General features: G+C 39.9%; 2 protein-coding genes across 2 annotated transcripts; one reads left to right on the plus strand and one right to left on the minus strand.

Annotated features, from left to right (window-relative positions):
- The first annotated feature begins 1,014 nt into the window (after nucleotides 1-1,014).
- On the plus strand, nucleotides 1,015-4,205 carry LOC145125574 (uncharacterized). The gene is made up of 7 exons (XM_079061017.1): nucleotides 1,015-1,507; nucleotides 1,810-2,316; nucleotides 2,395-2,502; nucleotides 2,619-2,714; nucleotides 2,822-2,857; nucleotides 2,986-3,383; nucleotides 3,468-4,205. Exons 1-7 carry the CDS (start codon nucleotides 1,018-1,020, stop codon nucleotides 4,056-4,058), a joined length of 2,226 nt encoding a protein of 741 aa, XP_078917143.1. The 5' UTR covers nucleotides 1,015-1,017; the 3' UTR covers nucleotides 4,059-4,205.
- An 11,033-nt stretch (nucleotides 4,206-15,238) lies between these two features.
- Nucleotides 15,239-17,979, minus strand: LOC145126792 (uncharacterized). Its single transcript, XM_079062091.1, has 3 exons — nucleotides 16,161-17,979; nucleotides 15,865-16,043; nucleotides 15,239-15,496 (listed from the first exon to the last, which is right to left on the minus strand). Exons 1-3 carry the CDS (start codon nucleotides 17,977-17,979, stop codon nucleotides 15,239-15,241), a joined length of 2,256 nt encoding a protein of 751 aa, XP_078918217.1.
- Between the last annotated feature and the right edge of the window lie 2,106 nt (nucleotides 17,980-20,085).

Consider the following 20,085-nt stretch of genomic DNA (forward strand, 5'->3'; position numbering starts at 1 on the left):
ATGAGACTTTAGTGGTACTCCATGTACAATTAGTGTTAATTTTTAATTATAAAAGCAAACACATAAGGACTTATTGTCAATGGAGGGATAGTGAATTAGTGATGAAACTAAATACAAGGATTTAATGCTTTCTCTTATTATAAACCTTATTTTACAAACTTAAAACATATATTGGCACTACAGTTTCATCCCAAAAATTTTCTGCTGAAACAGTTTTTATATATAGTTTAATGTATGAGTATGTATTGTGAAGATTGTCCAGCCTGGTGCAACATGCTGAAAGGGAGTCGAAATGGCATAAAAATGCACAGTTACTTACACAGATGCCAACAAATGATATTTTAAATCTATAACTAATAACTGAATATTACATTGGATCGTAATTTCTTTGTAGTAGATGAAAGCATGTATCTAAATTTTATTATATCTGAAATGAACTAGTTATTTTGGGTTAATCTAGTGTCTAATTTTGTACATTTAAACAGTCAATAAAAGAACTACAACCGACTGAAATAGTCTGTTTTTTTAACAATCAATTAACATGTTTATACAAAGACTGATCTTTTATCTGCACCTATACTACCACTTATGTACTCCACAGTAGAACTCGAGTCAACCAAACAATAAAATATGCTACTTAATTATCCCAGAAAGAGGTTTTGTTATGATTCCCTTTGCCTATGAATGTATGAAGGACTAAGTAGACACACTGATTGTGGAATGGAAGCATATGCAAAGATGGGTTTCACTTGTTCTTTATTTTTCTTTCGTAATAAATATATAACCCTCACGGTACTTGCATTATATTTTGATAAATAAGTTTAATTGTAAAATCGTTTAGTAAATAACTTCTGATATTATAATATTCTTGGCTTGAAACTTTAATATTTGAGGGAAATTACTTGGAGAGGATTCAATCCTAAAGTGGTTTTTGTGGGCACCACAAATCCACTCCATGTTTCTATTTAAATATGTAGGAGATGGAAGCAGAAAAACTGAAAAAGAAATCATATAAAGATGGAACACTCAAGCTATAGCTCTAATCCACACGTCACACTGGAAGTCAGCGAAGAAAACCCATACATATACCCATACCCATACCCATCCCATGTTTGTGCCCCCAATTTTCTTACCTTGAAGCTGAGTGATAGGGATGAGTATGGTATTTGGAAAACACAGATGCTATGTCTGTTAGAGAGTCATGATATGCTTGGTTTCATTGATGGAACACTCGTAAGCCCTTATGAAGCCAGTAGTAGTAGTAGTAGTGTTTCTGGGAAAGAGAAAGTGGTTGACTATCAGACTCATCACAAGCTGTGGAGAAGATCTGATGCCCTTGTGAAGGGTTGGATTCTTGGTTCCCTCTCTAAAGAAACACTTGGGTATGTTCTGGAACGTCTCACAGGAAAACTCTATCAAGAAGATTTCAGTGCAAAAAATGTTTGGGATGAACTGCAGACTATGTACGGTGTTGCTGTTCTTCCACAACTTCCTCCTTTTGGTGAAGGTAAAGTCTATCTCTTGTTTGCTAATGTATCGGTTTATTTGGGTTAGTTAGATAAACTAAAGCATACCCACTACTTATACATTAAAATATGTATAACTTTTACTATATAGTCACAAAAAAGTTGAGTCGACCAAGCACTTGTTCAAACAAGATACAAAGTATACAAAACGGATAAAAGCATAGATAAAAACAAGCTTTTTTTTATCATCCTCCATTAAAATCCGTAATAATGTTTAGATTAGACTAAATCACATCAGATATTTTTCTATATTCTGAGTTTTTTACATTCATAACTAATATAGATACACTTCAAGATCAAGACAGAGCAAAGGATCTCGAGAGATTGTACGGTTATACTCAAAAAGGATATTGGAATGAGATCGAAGACATATTGAGGCAGGAAAGGGTTACAGTGATGGACAAAATCACGAATAATGGCAACACCACGCTCCATGTAGCAGTCGGCACTTCCAAGGACGGGAAATTCTTTGAGAAATTGTTGGAAAGAATACCGCAGAAGACACAACTATTGGATGTGAGAAATTCAGATGGAAGCACGCTGCTTCATGTCGCTGCCATTATTGGCAACACTAAAGCTGCCGACATCTTGGTGGGAATAAACCCAGATTTGTTGTTGGCCAAGGATAACAAGGGTCAGACACCACTGGCCTTGGCTCTTTCTAATATGCATACAGAGACAGCCCAACATCTGCTGCAACACGTCAATACCGATATACAGAAGAATGCTCTGTTTTCTGGCACAACTAGTGATGAGCTTCTAGTTAGTGTTATTTCCTCTAAAGATTTTCGTAAGTGTGCACTCTCAGTAAAAAAAAACAATCCACCCACATAATAACTACGGCTGACTTTGGAATATATATATGTAGGCTTTGCAAGAGAACTGTTGAAGTATTACACAACATTGCATTCTGATACTGTGCTATTGGCTATAGCTCAAAATTTCCCCAAACTCAACAAATTTAAAAAATATATAGGTTTGTTGTTTTTTATTTTTTTTTATTTTCATTCTGCATATATGTTCCTTTACACTGTCAAACTATTTATAACGCTTCTCTACCAAACTTCCTACACACCCCTTTTTATATTGAAGGGTCCTATGATCTACATGAGAAGGTATACAAATTCTGCAAAACTTTTAATGGCGGAGGTACATCATGGGTTTCCAGGTTCATAATCACCCGATGCGGTAGGTCATGAGTTTATCTTTTCTTAAACTCTTAATTAAGTTGTTCATTGATTGCACATTCTGTTACTAAACGATCATTCTAACAAACCTTCTATGGCGTAATGCAGTGCGTGTGCCTTTCCCCCAAATTTTTATGATGTTAGGTAAGATGACCACAAGTACACTCATTGGATTAAAAAAATTGAAGAGAGGGAAAAAGAATTCAATTTTTTTTATTTTAAAATTTAGATGCTCATTTGGATCTATGTTTCTGTGTCTCCATTCATTATAGAGAGGGTTGGAATTCATAAAGATGCAATGAAACTGTTGCGGGATGTAATTATGTTGATTAGGGAGAAAAATCACCCCAGCTCTTACCATCAGTATTACACGAATCCAATTCTTGAAGCCACTAGACAAGATTTACATGAGTTTGTAGAAGTTATTGTCTTTTGGCTCCCTAATGCAATTTTGAGTGCCACCGAAGGTGGTCACAACATTATCCAGTATGCTGTAATAAATTGCTCAGGAAAGGTTTACAACCTACTTTGCCAAATGAACGAACATAGGAACATATATCGGACAATGAAAGACTCTTCTGGGAATAACCTCTTGCACTTGGCTGCAAGATTGGCACCTTCCAACCCAGGGGCAGCTTTTCAAATACAACGTGAACTGCAATGGTTTGAGGTATGAATCTCGATTATTCAAAATTGGAATACCTGATAGTTAACGACCATAACCATTTATCAAATATGTGTAACAACTTTGCAGTTAGTGAAAAGATTCATTTGTCCTCTAAGCATCACGCAAAAGAACTCTTTGAACGAAACACCACAAACAATATTTACTAGAGAACACAAAGAGTTGATGATTGAGGCAGAAAAATGGATGAAGTCCACTGCGAAGTCGTACACGATTACAGCTGCATTAATCATCACCATTATGTTTGCGGCAGGTATTACAGTGCCAGGAGGAAGCAATCAGGACACCGGGATACCAATTTTTACCAACAACATCACCTTTACAGTATTTGCAATATCAGATGCCATTTCATTATCTGCAGCTTTTACATCAATGTTAATATTTTTGTCGATTCTCACTGCACCTTTCTCTGAAAAAGACTTTCTCCTAGAGTTACCTTTCAAGTTACAGGCTGGTTTGTCCACCCTGTTCATCTCAACAACAGCCATGATGGTAGCTTTTGGTGCAACGTTGTACCTTGTGTTTGGCCAAAGGAACACATGGATTCTTATTCCAATAACGGTCTTGGCATACCAACCAATCTCTTCTTTTGCGAACCTGCAGTTCCCTGTCATCTTAGATTTTATTAGTACCGCACGAGGTTATCAAGGTATTTTGTAAGCAAAAAGATTTTCATTTTTATGAACACTTTTTGCCTGATAGTAGAATGATGAATAAATATAGGTGGAAAGTGGTACAAAAGAATGTAGTCATTTAACTTTGTAAAATGATAGTTATTTGAGGTATTTAGGTTGGAGAAACAGTGATTGCTGGGTTATAGCTTGCATATATAATTAAATATCGGAATGATTGTGAACAGGTACTGTATCAGCCCTGTTTTGAAAACAGGTACTGTTTCCAAAAAATATATATACTTAATTAATGTCCCTGTTTTCAGAAAAATATATGTATATATTTGCGTATTAAGAAACTTAAAGAAGTCTAAAGCTTGTATAGAGTTACATGCACGATAGAGGACAGACAATTACAGAGAACATTTAAGAAATGTTTGTCATGGGAAAATGTTAGGAACTAATAAAAAAAAGGATTGAAACTATGTAAGCAAGAACAAAAGTAGCTTACTAGATGCTTACTTCATACCAAAGGTTTTTTAGTCTGCGGTACCAGGTGTTGCCCTTTTTTCTTGAGGTTGAGGGTTTAAATCCCGTCCCGAACATAGGTGGTATTAGGGGTAGTTTAGCAGGAGTATGTAATATTTTCCGTTAACAAAAATAAATATATAAATAAATAAATGCTTACTTCATGCTTACTGTGATATATATTATATATGTATAGTAGCCTTTGTATGTATTTAGCCCATTCGTTTTTCAACCCATATGACCCTTTTATATTGTATTCAATCAATGTGAATGCAATAATCTCATTATTGGAAAATATTTCGTCCACTATGCTATCAAACTAATTCATATCCAACCCTACCCTCTTCCTCACGATCATCTTCACGCCGATCCTCTTCTATTATCAGTTGGAACTTGTTCCTTCTTCTTTTTAACTCCATTTTTCTTTCTGATCTACCATCACTATGATTGGTTCAGGCAAAGCTTCGTCATGAACAAACCAAATGTAATATCCCAAAATTTTGAGATAAACATTTCATTTTTTATTCTACCAAAACATTAATTATAGTTAAAGTCAACATGCAACATCCTTTTTCTAAATATTCAAAAGTACTTTATAAGAAAACAGTTATCAGAGTAAAATCTCAAAATCATCATAGAGTGGAAACATGGGTGGATGCGCTGCAATCAAGCTGGGCCCTTTCCTTTCAAACTGAAAGTATCTAAAATAAAAATTGAAAATCGTAAGCACGAAGCTTAGTGAGTTCCCCAAAATACCACATATGAATCAAACATACTATACAAACATAATGCCAAATATATCTTCGTGCTGGCCTGCCCCCTCAGTCTATTTCAACCGGATACTATCAAGCATATTTAGGTATTGGCCTACCCCTTCCGTCTATTTCAGCCGGACACTGCCAACCATATTTGGGTGTTGGCCTACCCCTTCGGTCTATTTCAACCGGATACTGCCAAACATATTTGGGTACTGGCCTACATCTTCGGTCTATATCAACCAGGCACCGGGTCTATTCACCCCTACTACTACCACATAATATCATAATAGTTGGCCGGCCTTGGTGACTTTGACCCACGGCTACTTCAAAGGAAGACTCATCTCAAACTGTCGAATATCTTAGATAAAAGCTCAGACTGCCGATTTGGAAAACCCCCCACGCCTAGCACCAACAAATAATACCAAATTAATAATTGGTCCACAACCCATAGCTAAGATCCAAGTCCGATTGTTCAACACTTAGGGTAAAAGTCCATTTTACCCTTTCGTCACTTGGCCCAAAATCTGAGGCCCACCAATAGCAACAACAGCCCATTATGGCCCAACTTCCTAATTGGCCGAAAACCCATCTTGGACCTAATCCAAGGAGGCCCAAACTCCTAAAAGATACCCAAATCTCCAAATGGGCCCATGCATCAAAAAGGCCCACATACAAAAAACTAGGGCCCAACAAGGCTCAAAACCCTAAAAACCACATCTGACGTCGTGACCAGCTTTGGTCACGTCGTGAGAACTCACTCAATAAAATTCCAACTTATCACGACTCAACATAGTTAACTCAGTCAAGGGAAAGTCAACAGGGCTGCCCTCATGTCGTGAGAAGCCTTTCTCACATCGTGAGCCCTAAACAGATGACCAGAAACGGGACCAGATGTGGTGGTTGTCGAGGCCAACAAAAATAAATACCCTAAATATTACACGCTAAAATAGTGTATAGTGGTAAAGGGATCGTATCCACGGAGATTGGTTCAATTTTATGACTCTATGATAATCTTGTTGTACAAACACTTGTGAAACTAAAATGAAATAAAATTGGCGGATTTTTGATAATTTGAGATATTTAAAAGAGAACTAGAATTACACTAAGATTTAAATAAACAATTTCAATAAAAATAAAGTTTGATGTAAAATCAATAAGAGAAAGATGGTTGACTTTGGACTTTCATTACTTGAACATTTGGTTAATTAATCATGAGAATACCAAGGTGCAATACTTGTGTTTATAATTTAACTTGGCTATAGCAATTTATAAGCATAACTTGCCTCAACTCTTCTTTTGTATTAAAATGACTAGAAAAGCTCATAGTACATTTCCTAAATCAAAGTCACGAAACTAATGAAGCATGTAGTTTTGTGAAAATCAATTAGCATTAAGTTTTAAGAGTTACCAAATCCAAAGAGTAATCAATTGCTTTCATTACCACTATGGAGAAAATATTTTCTTAGTCTAAATGAAATGAAAACAAACATTTAAACTAATTGTTGCTTGTTAAATTGAAGACCCATTACTTAGCCAAGAATTTAACCAACAAAAATAACATTCATATATCAATATTCATGACTAAAGATATGTAAACATCAAGGAAATTTTCATAGAAAATATAATCATAAACATTAAACAAAAGTTCATGGTGTTCTTCAAAATTACCAAAACATTCAAACAATTACATCAAAGCCAACCAAATGAAAGTCTTAGCCAAGCATGGCTAAGATAAAAGAAATGCAAAAGAGTTTAGAAATACCAAACATTATTCAAAGTGATAGATGGAAGAAAGAAACACCAATCTTCAAACCTTCTTCTAGAGTGTCACCTTTTGTATCTAGGTATGTAAGTGTTCAAGTGTCAAGTGTGTTCTCTTCCATTGTCCTCCCTTTCTTTTATAGTAAGAGGAATGATTATTTGAGGGATGGGCATGAAAAGTATCCCCACTTTCCAGCTAAAAAGACCATTTTCCGGATTCAAAAAGCCACCAAAAGATACCCACTAAGCATCCAATAATAGAGTCAACAAGTCAAAACCCGGATTCAATCCAGCTCATTTCACGCGGGCCGCGGGCTTTCTTACGCGGGCCGCGTGACATTGATGGGTATTTTGGGCTCCTTCATGTATTGGGCTCCCACAGCTAGACTATTGGCCCAGTTCGAGTCTAATCAACTTCTAGCCCATTTTTCTTCAAGTTCTCTTCAATTTGAGCCCAATTTGACTTTTCCAAATCACTCGAGGCTTCCACAAACTCCCGATCATCGATCCTCCATAGCCATCAAGCACTAAATCCCCATTGCCCTTCAAGCCCAATCGCTTTCCAAAAGATCCTGCTCCGCTAGTCTCCTTAAAATCTGCATTTATACTCACGAAACTAGAAAGTACCCGAACGTGGTCATAAAATAACAAAAAGGAAAATATGCATGGAAATTAATTAAAATGCGAATGAAATATGCTAAAATAAACTATAAAAAGAAGTAAATAAAATGAAGCTATCAAATCACCCCAAGGTGAAACCTTACTTCTCCTCAAGTAAGACAAGACTAAAATGAACTCGGGATGAACTATCCTAAGGAAAATAAAAAGAATGGATAGAACCGCGGAACCTGATCAACGTTAGTCAACATGGTCAGAATTGATCTTGCTGCTATCTCACAACTTTTTCATCCGATGACAATGGGACCATAAACCACAGCTAGGACAACTCCTTTAGGTGAGTAAGGAGGGATGAGCAGTCGCAGCCCAATGGAACATGCATACAATGAAGAACATCTGTAGTAGGGAGAAAACAGCTGGATGGGCTCGTGTGGAGCTCTTCTTTTAAGTGTACACTCTGATCTCACGTCTTTCGGCTACTCTCATGTGTAATTGGGTTTAATCGTTCGGGCACCGTTGTAGGAATCGGTTCACTTAGTGTTGGCCCAAACCTCCTGTAGTATCTGACTCGACAGTCTCCCTAACATCACCAATTTGCGAAGAAACAACTCGATCTATATACAATAAAACAAGCCTATACAAATGAATATCAAACGCCGGGTGACCAAAATGTTGGAAAATTTGTTCAATAATTGAACCGGTCACCTATTTAAGATAGTTGCAGCTGGAAATTCGCATGCTATTCTTTTTCTCTTTTTTTTTAAACACATTGAAGGTAATGTATTAACAATCGAAATTTTTAACAAGAAAACCCTTTGACTCAAAATTTGGTTCCCAAAAGTGTGTAAATGGAACCGAAAGGGTAGTAATATAATCTGAATGGTCTAAGTGTGAAAATGACCATGTGTGGAGCATAAAGATGTAATGTAAGCTCCTTTTCAAACTTGCAATTTTTCAAAAGTAATGAAAATGTCCATATGCGGACTAAAAGACTCTCTAAAATCCTAAGAAAATTGCAAAAAGATATGGTGATGTAAAGAGACCGGATATGGATTCTACTAGGGAACAAGCACCAATGCTTCATCCTAACAGTTCAAACATGATCAAGTGTGATCCTCTCAGCGGTAGTGACCGCAAGGCTAAGAACATCCATTGCTATAGTATATCCTACAGTTGTTAGTATTGTATGCATAATTCTTCATGAAAACTACCTGGCCATGATCACTTACCCCTTTAAGCTTCCAACATCTGATCCCAAGTATGAAGTCCTAAACTGCAGCTGGTGGTCCCGATTCGATGGGTGAGATATCAACAAGATCCTGGACCAATAATGATACAATAACTATGAACCTGTTCCATGGCATCCAAGGAGGTGAGAATAAACAGACAACAAAAAATGCATGAATGTTAATGCTCTAAGGTAAATGTTATGCAAAAATAGAAAGTAGAAAAGAAGAAAATAAAATCTTTTTGGAATTTTATAAAAATAAATAAAAAAAAATGAATGCAAATTAGCTTAAAACTAAAATGAAATGCAACCTAAAAAAATGCATGAAAAAGTAAAAGCATAGGGAAATGCCCCACCCCAAACTTAAGAACAAGCATTGTCCTCAATGCTTAAGGAAAGGGCGGAAATGACCTAAATTGGAGGGTCGGGCGGCGGGAAATGCCCGTGGCGATAGTGGTAGTCCCACATATCCTGGACCTGGCGGGAAGTAGGTGGGAATGACTGCTCCAGCCGATCGACACGGGTTGCCACATCTTGGATGGCTCTGGTGTTCTCCTGCGTCTGGGTGTCGATGCGCTGCACCGTGGAGAACATTGAGGCGAATTGTTCAAAGAACGTAGGGGGAAATATTGTGGGACTTCGTGTCCCCCCTGCTGCTGTGGCTGGAATTGAGGCTCGGCAAAATGCTGTGGAGGTTGAAATTGGTCATCTTCATCATCCACAGGAGGAGGGTAGTCGGGTGGAATGACCTATTGTTCGGGGTCGGTTGGTTCGAAAGACCCTATATACTCGTGCGGAAGAATGAGGTATGGTTGATTGTCAAGAATCCACATGGGACCAACTACCGAATCTCGGATGAGTTGCATTCGGCGAAGTGCGTTGCCGTCAAGGCTAGATGGGCCGTGAGCCTTCTCAAATGGGAGAGTAGAGAGATGAAGTTGAAGCGGGGGCCGTAAAGCAATAAGGGTGATCAATCCCCCAATGAAAATGTCTCCTTTGTCCATTGTCATTAGGTTATAACATTTGGTGAAGAAAAAGGAGGCAAAATCCGGCCGTGGGCCATTCTCACGAGTCATGCACCAAAGAAAGAATAATTCCGCCTTTGAGATTTGTCCCACTTCGGCGCGGGCAAAAATGGTGCATGTGAGTACTCGATGCGCTAGGCGCAAACATGGGTGAATTATGGATGAGGCCTTTGAGGAAGACGATGAATATTGCGGCTCGTTTGTAATTTGCTGCCAAAAGTAATGCTCATTGAAGTTCTCAGGCCATGGTTGTTGTTGGTAATATAGGTTGTCCACGGGAGTGCCCATCAGGGCGTTCACGACCCGATGCGGTAGTGATCGTCTCTCGCCGAGCATTTGGAAGGTGACGTTTTCGCTATCGTCTCCGGGATTGAATGTGGCGAGAAATTCCAAGGTAGGTTCAACATAGGTTGCTGCGCGGTTATAGAGGAATTGACCCCACCCGATGTTGTTAAACAAAGCTTGGACTTTGGTCGTTTGACTGAGTTTTTGAGCTGTTGACTGCTTTGACTTTTGTTGACCAAGGGGTTTAATGGGTTGACCAACATTGACCGGGTTTGACCTCTCTTGACCAAAGATTAAAACACCTCCAACACTCTTCTTCTTCATTCTAAACCTAAGAAACTCCACCATTTTCTCTCTAGAAGCTCAAGAACTCCATAACCCACTTCCCACAAAAATCAATTTTCCCGGAGTTCTATCGGTCGGAATCTCGTGAAACCACCGCCATTCTTCACCATTTTTCATCCTCTACAAACCCCACCCAAAATCCGGTCCGATCTGTAGCCGGAATTCCGGGCGCCACCACCACCCACCACCACCTTCTTTCGCGTTTTCCGGCCAACTCCGGCCACCATTGGAGATTCCGAGCACAAGGTTTTGTTTCTCTAATCAAGGCTTTCTAACCATTCCAACCTTTTCCCAAAAAAAAAAAATAATAAAATAAAATAAAACTCACGAAGAATTTCTGACCAATTCGGGGTGCCGCCACTATAGTCGCTGAAAAGTCATCTTGAAGCTCGTTTGTGGGGATTGATTTAGCAATTAAAGCATCATATACAAAGACAAGCTTGGAGTGTGTCTTGGAGAATCTCTTTGGTGGCTCTAATTCCGCTTCCACCATTAATCCCGAGTCTAAGAAAATTGGGTACTTTCACTCCTTTATCTTGATTATTTGCATTAGTTGTTGGAATTGTGTGGTATTTGGTGACATTTGAAGATTATTGTTGATAAAAATTTGTCCCGAGTAAATGTCTAAACGTGCCAAAACGGGGACGGGAGCTACTTCCTCAAAAGGTGGATCAAAAGGAAAATCCAAGGATCCCCCGTTTCGTTTGTTGAATCGTGAGGACCGAAAGACATATGACTTTCTCGTTTCCAACAAACGTCAAGTCAAGTCAACAAAATTCCTCCATAGGGAATCTTTTGATAGTCTTGGGGTGCTCGACGGAGTCCAAGCTTTGTTTAACAACATCGGGTGGGGTCAATTCCTCTATAACCGCGCAGCAACCTATGTTGAACCTACCTTGGAATTTCTCGCCACATTCAATCCCGGAGACGATAGCGAAAACGTCACAATCAAAATGCTCGGCGAGAGACGATCACTACCGCATCGGGTCGTAAACGCCCTGATGGGCACTCCCGTGGACAACCTATATTACCAACAACAACCATGGCTTGGGAACTTCAATGAGCATTACTTTTGGCAGCAAATTACAAACGAGCCGCAATATTCATCGTCTTCCTCAAAGGCGTCATCCATAATTCACCCATGTTTGCGCCTAGCGCATCGAGTACTCACATGCACCATTTTTGCCCGCGCCGAAGTGGGACAAATCTCAAAGGCGGAATTATTCTTTCTTTGGTGCATGACTCGTGAGAATGGCCCACGGCCGGATTTTGCCTCTTTTTTCTTCACCAAATGTTATAACCTAACGACAATGGACAAAAGAGACATTTTCATTGGGGGATTGATCACCCTTATTGCTTCACGGCCCCCGCTTCAACTTCATCTCTCTACTCTCCCATTTGAGAAGGCTCCCGGCCCATCTAGCCTTGACGGCAACGCACTTCGCCGAATGCAACTCATCCGGGATTCGGTAGTTGGTCCCATGTGGATTCTTGACAATCAACCATACCTCATTCTTCCGCACGAGTATATAGGGTCTTTCGAACCAACCGACCCCGAACAATGGGTCATTCCACCCGACTACCTCCGCGTCTATCTGCTCGGATTGTGCTCGAAACCTTCTGATCCAGGCGCGGGTGCTGCTCGGGCCGCGGGTGCTGAACGAGGTGGATTTTTTTTCGTCTACGCAGGCCGCATGCTTTCCTTCATTTACCTTACGCGGGCCGCGGGTCCTTCATAGGTCAATTTTTTTTTTTTTAATATATGGAAGCACATTGCTTTCCAATGGTGCCTTTCTTTAACGTCTTTGGCGAGACGTGCTTCCCTCTTGATTTCAGTATACCGGGGCATCCAATTGGATGACATCTAAGACATTTGCGTTAAAACCTTCATAGAAAGGTTTCAATCGATGCCCATTGACTTTAAAGATTCAACAAACGAAACGGGGGATCCTTGGATTTTCCTTTTGATCCACCTTTTGAGGAAGTAGCTCCCGTCCCCGTTTTGGCACGTTTAGACATTTACTCGGGACAAATTTTTATCAACAATAATCTTCAAATGTCACCAAATACCACACAATTCCAACAACTAATGCAAATAATGAAGATAAAGGAGTGAAAGTACCCAATTTTCTTAGACCCAGGATTAATGGTGGAAGCGGAATTAGAGCCACCAAAGAGATTCTCCAAGACACACCCCAAGCTTGTCTTTGTATATGATGCTTTAATCGCTAAAACAATCCCCACAAACGAGCTTTAAGATGACTTTTCAGCGACTATAGTGGCGGCACCCCGAATTGGTCGGAAATTCTTCGTGAGTTTTTTTTTGGGAAAAGGTTGGAATGGTTAGAAAGCCCTTGATTAGAGAAACAAAACCTTGTGCTCGGAATCTCCAATGGTGGTCGGAGTTGGCCGGAAAACGCGAAAGAAGGTGGTGGTGGGTGGTGGTGGCGCCCGGAATTCCGGCCACAGATCGGACCGGATTTTGGGTGGGGTTTGTAGAGGATGAAAATTGGTGAAGAATGGCGGTGGTTTCATGAGATTCCGACCGGTAGAACTCCGGGAAAATTGATTTTTGTGGGAAGTGGGTTATGGAGTTCTTGAGCTTCTAGAGAGAAAATGGTGGAGTTTCTTAGGTTTAGAATGAAGAAGAAGAGTGTTGGAGGTGTTTTAATCTTTGGTCAAGAGAGGTCAAACCCGGTCAATGTTGGTCAACCCATTAAACCCCTTGGTCAACAAAAGTCAAAGCAGTCAACAGCTCAAAAACTCAGTCAAACGACCAACACGCGGGCAGGGCGCGGGCCGCGTGCTGGCCGCGTCTATCTGCTCGGATTGTGCTCGAAACCTTCTGATCCAGGAGCGGGTGCTGCTCGGGCCGCGGGCTGGCCACGGGTACTGAACGAGGTGGATTTTTTTTCGTCTACGCGGGCCGCATGCTTTCCTTCATTAACCTTACGCGGGCCGCGGGTCCTTCATAGGTCAAAATTTTTTATTTATTTATTTATTTTTATTTTTATTTTTATTTTTATTTTTTATATATATGGAAGCACATTGCTTTCCAATGGTGCCTTTCTTTAACGTCTTTGGCGAGACGTGCTTCCCTCTTGATTTCAGTATACCGGGGCATCCAATTGGATGACATCTAAGACATTTGCGTTAAAACCTTCATAGAAAGGTTTCAATCGATGCCCATTGACTTTAAAGATTTGCCCCGTCTTTTCGCTCTGAATTTCTACCGCTCCATGATCAAATGTTTTTATCACAACAAAAGGTCCAATCCATCTTGACCTTAGCTTGCCTGGAAATAACTTCAATCTTGAATGGTATAGTAGGACCCTATGCCCCGGTTCAAAATGCTTCCGGGTGATGGACTTGTCGTGGAAGAGCTTCGTCTTCTCCTTATAAATCCTTGTGTTTTCATAGGAGTCGTTTCTCAATTCTTCCAGCTCTTGGAGTTGAAGCTTCCTATGTCTCCCCGCTTCATCAATATTGAAATTACATTGCTTGACCGCCCAAAATGCACGGTGCTCCAATTCGACGGGAAGATGACACGGCTTTCCAAAAACCAACCTAAACGGGGACATTCCTATCGGGGTCTTGTAAGCAGTCCGATAGGCCCATAAGGCATCAACAAGCCTCAAACTCCAATCTTTCCTTGTCGGATTCACTGTTTTCTCTAAAATACTCTTCACCTCACGATTTGAGATTTCCGCTTGACCGTTCGTTTGAGGGTGGTAGGCGGTAGAGACACGATGGGTCACTTTGTACTTTTTTAGCAAGGCCTCCATCATCTTATTGCAAAAATGCGTCCCTCGATCACTAATCAAAGCCCTGGGCACACCAAATCTAACAAAAACATTAGATTTTAAAAACTCGATAACCATTTTGGCATCGTCCGATCTTGTGGCTTTGGCTTCAACCCATTTAGAAACATAGTCAACCGCGAGCAAAATATAAATGTTGCCAAATGAGACGGTAAATGGGCCCATGAAATCAATCCCCCATATGTCAAAAATTTCACAAACAAGGATTGGATTTTGGGGCATTTGATTCTTTTGCGAAATGTTTCCCGTCCTTTGGCACCGTTCACAACTTTTGCAAAACAAGTAACAATCGCATGACATGGTTAGCCAAAATAATCCACATTCAAGGATCTTTCTTAAAGTTCGGTTAGGTCCGAAGTGTCCCCCACAAGTAAATTCATGACAGAATTGCAAAATGGATTGGTGCTCTTGTTGGGGTACACATCGCCTAATGATTTGATCGGGACAATGTTTCCACAGATAAGGTTCATCCCACACATAGTATTTTGCATCACTTTTCAGCTTGTCTTTTTGAGCACGTGTGAATGTGTCGGGATACCTCTTCGTGACCAAAAAGTTAACGACATCGGCATACCAAGGAATAGATTGAGTGAGGGAAAAGAGATGCTCATCTGGAAACTCGTCCCGCAACGGAAGAGGAGTTTCATTTGTGATGATCCGGCTTAAGTGGTCGGCAACAAGGTTCTCACATCCTTTCTTGTCTCGGATCTCCAAATCAAATTCTTGCAATAATAAGATCCACCGGATGAGTCTTGGCTTTGCGTCTTTCTTTGTCATTAAGTACTTGAGAGCCGCATGATCCGAATACACTATGACTTTGGTGCCAAGTAGATATTGCCGAAACTTCTCCAAAGCGAACACTATGGCCAAAGCTCCTTCTCCGTGGTAGAGTAATTGCTTTGAGAATTGTCTAGTGTTCTTGATGCATAGTAGATCACGTGGGAGGCCCTCCCACTCTTTTGACCCAAAACGGCGCCTATCGCGTAGTTGCTTGCATCGCACATGATCTCAAAAGGGAGATCCCAATTTGGTGCTTGCATGATGGGGGCGGATGTAAGCAACTCTTTGAGCTTTCCAAAAGCTTCTTTGCACGCCTCATTGAACTCGAAATCAACCTCCTTTTGCAAGAGTTGGCACATTGGTCTTGTTATCTTTGAAAAGTCCTTGATGAATCGTCGGTAGAAACCTGCATGGCCCAAAAAGGAACGAACTTCACGAACACAAGTTGGGTAAGGTAAGCTTTGAATAATATCGATCTTGGCCTTATCTACCTCAATTCCTTTTTAGACACAATGTGACCCAAAATGAGACCTTGACTCACCATGAAATGACATTTCTCAAAGTTTAAAACCAAATTTGTTTCAATGCATCTTTTCAAAATTTTGGTAAGATTGTTCAAACATTCTGGAAATTAGTTTCCATATACCGTAAAGTCATCCATAAAAACCTCAATTATGTTTTCGACATATTCGAAAAAGATACTAACCATGCAACGTTGGAAAGTGGTCGGGGCGTTACACAATCCGAATGGCATTCTACGGTATGCGAAAGTGCCAAATGGACATGTAAAAGTTGTCTTTTCTTGATCTTCCGGTGCCACCGGGATTTGGTGAAAACCGGAGTACCCGTCTAGACAACAATAATGAGATTTCCCGACCAACCTTTCTAACATTTGGTCAATGAAAGGTAATGGAAAATGATCTTTTCTTGTGCTTGCATTGAGTTTGTGGTAGTCAATACATACTCTCCACCCGTTTTGCACACGGGTGGGGACCATCATACTTTTGTCGTTCTCGACCACTGTGATTCCCGTCTTCTTCGGCACGACTTGAACTGGGCTCACCCATTTGCTATCCGATATTGGATAGATTATTCCCGCATCTAGGAGCTTTAAAATCTCTTTCTTGACCACTTCCATCATTGGCGGATTCAACCTTCTTTGCGCGTCTCTACTCGGCTTACATTCATCCTCCATTAAGATTTTGTGCATACAAGTGGAGGGACTCAAACCTTTGATATCTGCGATCGTCCAACCCATTGCCTTTTTATGTTCCTTCAATACCTTGAGGAGCTGTTCTTCTTCACATGGTGTTAGGTGAGTTGAAATGATGACTGGAAGAGTCTCGTTGTTTCCCAAGTACACATACTTCAAATGTTGAGGAAGTACCTTCAATTCTAATTCTGGCGGTTGGACAAGGGAGGGTGGAAATCTTGTGTGAATTTGAGGTAATTCAATTTGCTTCACACTAAATTGGGTGGTCTTCTTGATCTCTAAATTGTTGACTAATCTTTCAATTTCGGGGTCTAGCGAGTAGAGTTTCAACTTCTCGGCTAATTTCGCATAATCAAACCCCTTGCTCAAAACCATCTCCAACATGTCATCATTAGACAGTTCGAACAATTCTTGGGTTAATGGTTCGACAACATCTATAAAGCACAAAGATGAAACATCACTAGGATACCTCATAGCATCATAAATGTTAAAACTTATTGTTTCACCATCAAACTCCATTGTTAAGCTTCCCGCATACACATCAATCTTTGTTCTTGCTGTCTTCAAAAATGGTCTCCCAAGTAAAATTAGGCCTGACTTTGAGGACACTTGTTCATCTAGATCAATCACATAGAAATCCGCCGGGAAGACCAATTGGTTTACTTGCACTAGGACGTCCTCCAAAACACCTCTAGGAAAGACACTTGATTTGTCTGCAAGAGAGATTATGACACCGGTTTCGCTTAAGGGTCCGACATTCAATGATTCATACATTGAATAGGGCATGACATTGATAGAGGCACCAAGATCAAGCATAGCACTACTAAAAGTGATATCTCCAATCTTGCAAGGGACCGTGAACATTCCAGGATCCTTACACTTGGGTGGAAGCTTCCTTTGTAAAACTGCAGATGCATTCTCGTTCATCGAGATTTTCTCATTTCCTTTCAACTTTCTCTTGTTGGTGCAAAGCTCCTTCAAGAACTTTGCATATCTAGGAATTTGTTTGATTACATCGAGTAAAGGAATGTTTACTTCTACCTTTTTGAAGGTGTCCAAAATCTCTTTCTCCTCCATATTTTTCTTTGAAGTTGCAAGTCGGGAGGGAAATGGCGGTTGAGTGGCTATGGGTGTTATTAGAGGGGTAATCTTCTTTGGAACTTCAGATTGTGCATCGTTCTTGGCTATAGGTTCTTCATCGGGAATAACTTCTATTTCTTCCTCTTTATCTCTTGGCTTCTTCTTTGAACTATTCTCTCCGGTTTGTTTGCCACTTCTCAAGGTCACCACATTGACATTCGGGTTCTTTTCGATTTGAGAAGGTAATTTCCCACGAGACTCCAACTTGCTTATGGATGTAACTATATCTCCCATTTGTGCTTCAAGGTTGGAGATACTAGTACTTGTCTCTTTTTGGAATTGTTGGGTACTAGTGGCTAGGGATTTGACAATGTCTTCGAGAGACATTCCGGAGCTACTTGGTTGAGATTGAGAATGTTGTTGATGATGATGTGGAGGGTGCGGTTTGGGTTGATAGCGTGGTTGTTGATGTTGGTAATGAGGTTGAGGTGGTGGATAGGATGGTCTAACCAATGCATTTTGAGGCATTGGTCTTGGGTTGTAGCTCATGTTGGGATTTGGCTTCCAACTTGAATTATATGCATTTTGGTAACCGGATGGCTTGTCGTGGTAGTTTTGGAACTCCCCCGTGGCATTTACATGCTCCGCATCTTCTTGAAGGATGGGACACATATCCGTAGGATGTCCCATTGTTGCACATATTCCACAAACCATCACTTGTGGGGTTTGTCCCATGGCTAGCTTTTGGACGACGGAAGTTAGATCTTTGATTTGAGACTCAAGACTTGATGTTCCCACTTCATTGACTTTGTGTTGTGTATCTCTTTTCATGTCTTGGCGCGGGCCAAAATGTTGACAATTTGCGGCTATGGTGCTAAAAAGTTGTCTTGTTTGTTGTAGAGTTTTACTAAAAACATCACCACCACTTGAGGCATCAACTAGTCTTCTCTCCATTGGCAACAATCCCTCATAGAAGTGTTGAATGAGGAGTTGTTCCGGAATTTGGTGTTGTGGGCAACTATAGCACAAGTTGTTGAACCTCTCCCAATAATCATGAAAAGTCTCACTTTGACCTTGGCGGATTCCACAAATCTCATTTCTAAGACTTGAGACTCTTGAAGCGGGATAGAACTTATCAAGAAAAACTCTTGCCATATCGGTCCATGAGTTGATTGACCCCGGTGGAAGATAGAATAACCAATCTTTTGCTCTATCGGCCAATGAAAAGGGGAATGCCCTTAGCTTGATTTGGTCATCGGTTGACCCTTGTGGCTTCATACTAGTGCAAATAATGTGGAACATCTTCAAGTGCTTATGTGGGTCTTCGTTTTCCAACCCACGAAAAGTCGGGAGGTGATGGACTAAACTTGACTTCAATTCCGAACCTCCTTCCAAAACCGGGTAATTGATGTCGGTTGGAGTTTGTGTAACATCGGTCTCCATCATTTGCCTCAAAGTTCTTTCGGGAACTTCTCCTTCGTCCGTCATTGCGATTGGTTCAATAATGAGTGGATTTTGTTGTAGAGGTGGTGTTTCGAGAATTTCTTGGCGAGGGTCGGGACTAGAATCGGGTTCTATATCACTTAATGAAACGGCTTCAACCTCCGGGTCCCCTTGGGGGTTAGAAGTTTGACCACGTTCAACTCGTTTTTCCTTCGCCAAACGCCTTGCTTCTTTTTCAATTTCCGGGTTGTAAATCAAGTTACCTGTACGTTGAGATCTGGGCATAGAGAAATAAATTGGTTAAATATAAACCAATCCCCGGCAACGGCACCAAAATTTGGTGGTTGTCGAGGCCAACAAAAATAAATACCCTAAATATTACACGCTAAAATAGTGTATAGTGGTAAAGGGATCGTATCCACGGAGATTGGTTCAATTTTATGACTCTCTGATAATCTTGTTGTACAAACACTTGTGAAACTAAAATGAAATAAAATTGGGGGATTTTTGATAATTTGAGATATTTAAAAGAGAACTAGAATTACACTAAGATTTAAATAAACAATTTCAATAAAAATAAAGTTTGATGTAAAATCAATAAGAGAAAGATGGTTGACTTTGGACTTTCATTACTTGAACATTTGATTAATTAATCATGAGAATACCAAGGTGCAATACTTGTGTTTATAATTTAACTTGGCTATAGCAATTTATAAGCATAACTTGCCTCAACTCTTCTTTTGTATTAAAATGACTAGAAAAGCTCATAGTACATTTCCTAAATCAAAGTTACGAAACTAATGAAGCATGTAGTTTTGTGAAAATCAATTAGCATTAAGTTTTAAGAGTTACCAAATCCAAAGAGTAATCAATTGCTTTCATTACCACTATGGAGAAAATATTTTCTTAGTCTAAATGAAATGAAAACAAACATTTAAACTAATTGTTGCTTGTTAAATTGAAGACCCATTACTTAGCCAAGAATTTAACCAACAAAAATAACATTCATATATCAATATTCATGACTAAAGATATGTAAACATCAAGGAAATTTTCATAGAAAATATAATCATAAACATTAAACAAAAGTTCATGGTGTTCTTCAAAATTACCAAAACATTCAAGCAATTACATCAAAGCCAACCAAATGAAAGTATTAGCCAAGCATGGCTAAGATAAAAGAAATGCAAA

This window comes from Lactuca virosa, chromosome 7 (assembly GCF_052849685.1).
Source record: "Lactuca virosa cultivar CGN04683 chromosome 7, Lactuca_virosa_CGN04683_v6, whole genome shotgun sequence".
NCBI classification, from domain to species: Eukaryota; Viridiplantae; Streptophyta; class Magnoliopsida; order Asterales; family Asteraceae; genus Lactuca; species Lactuca virosa.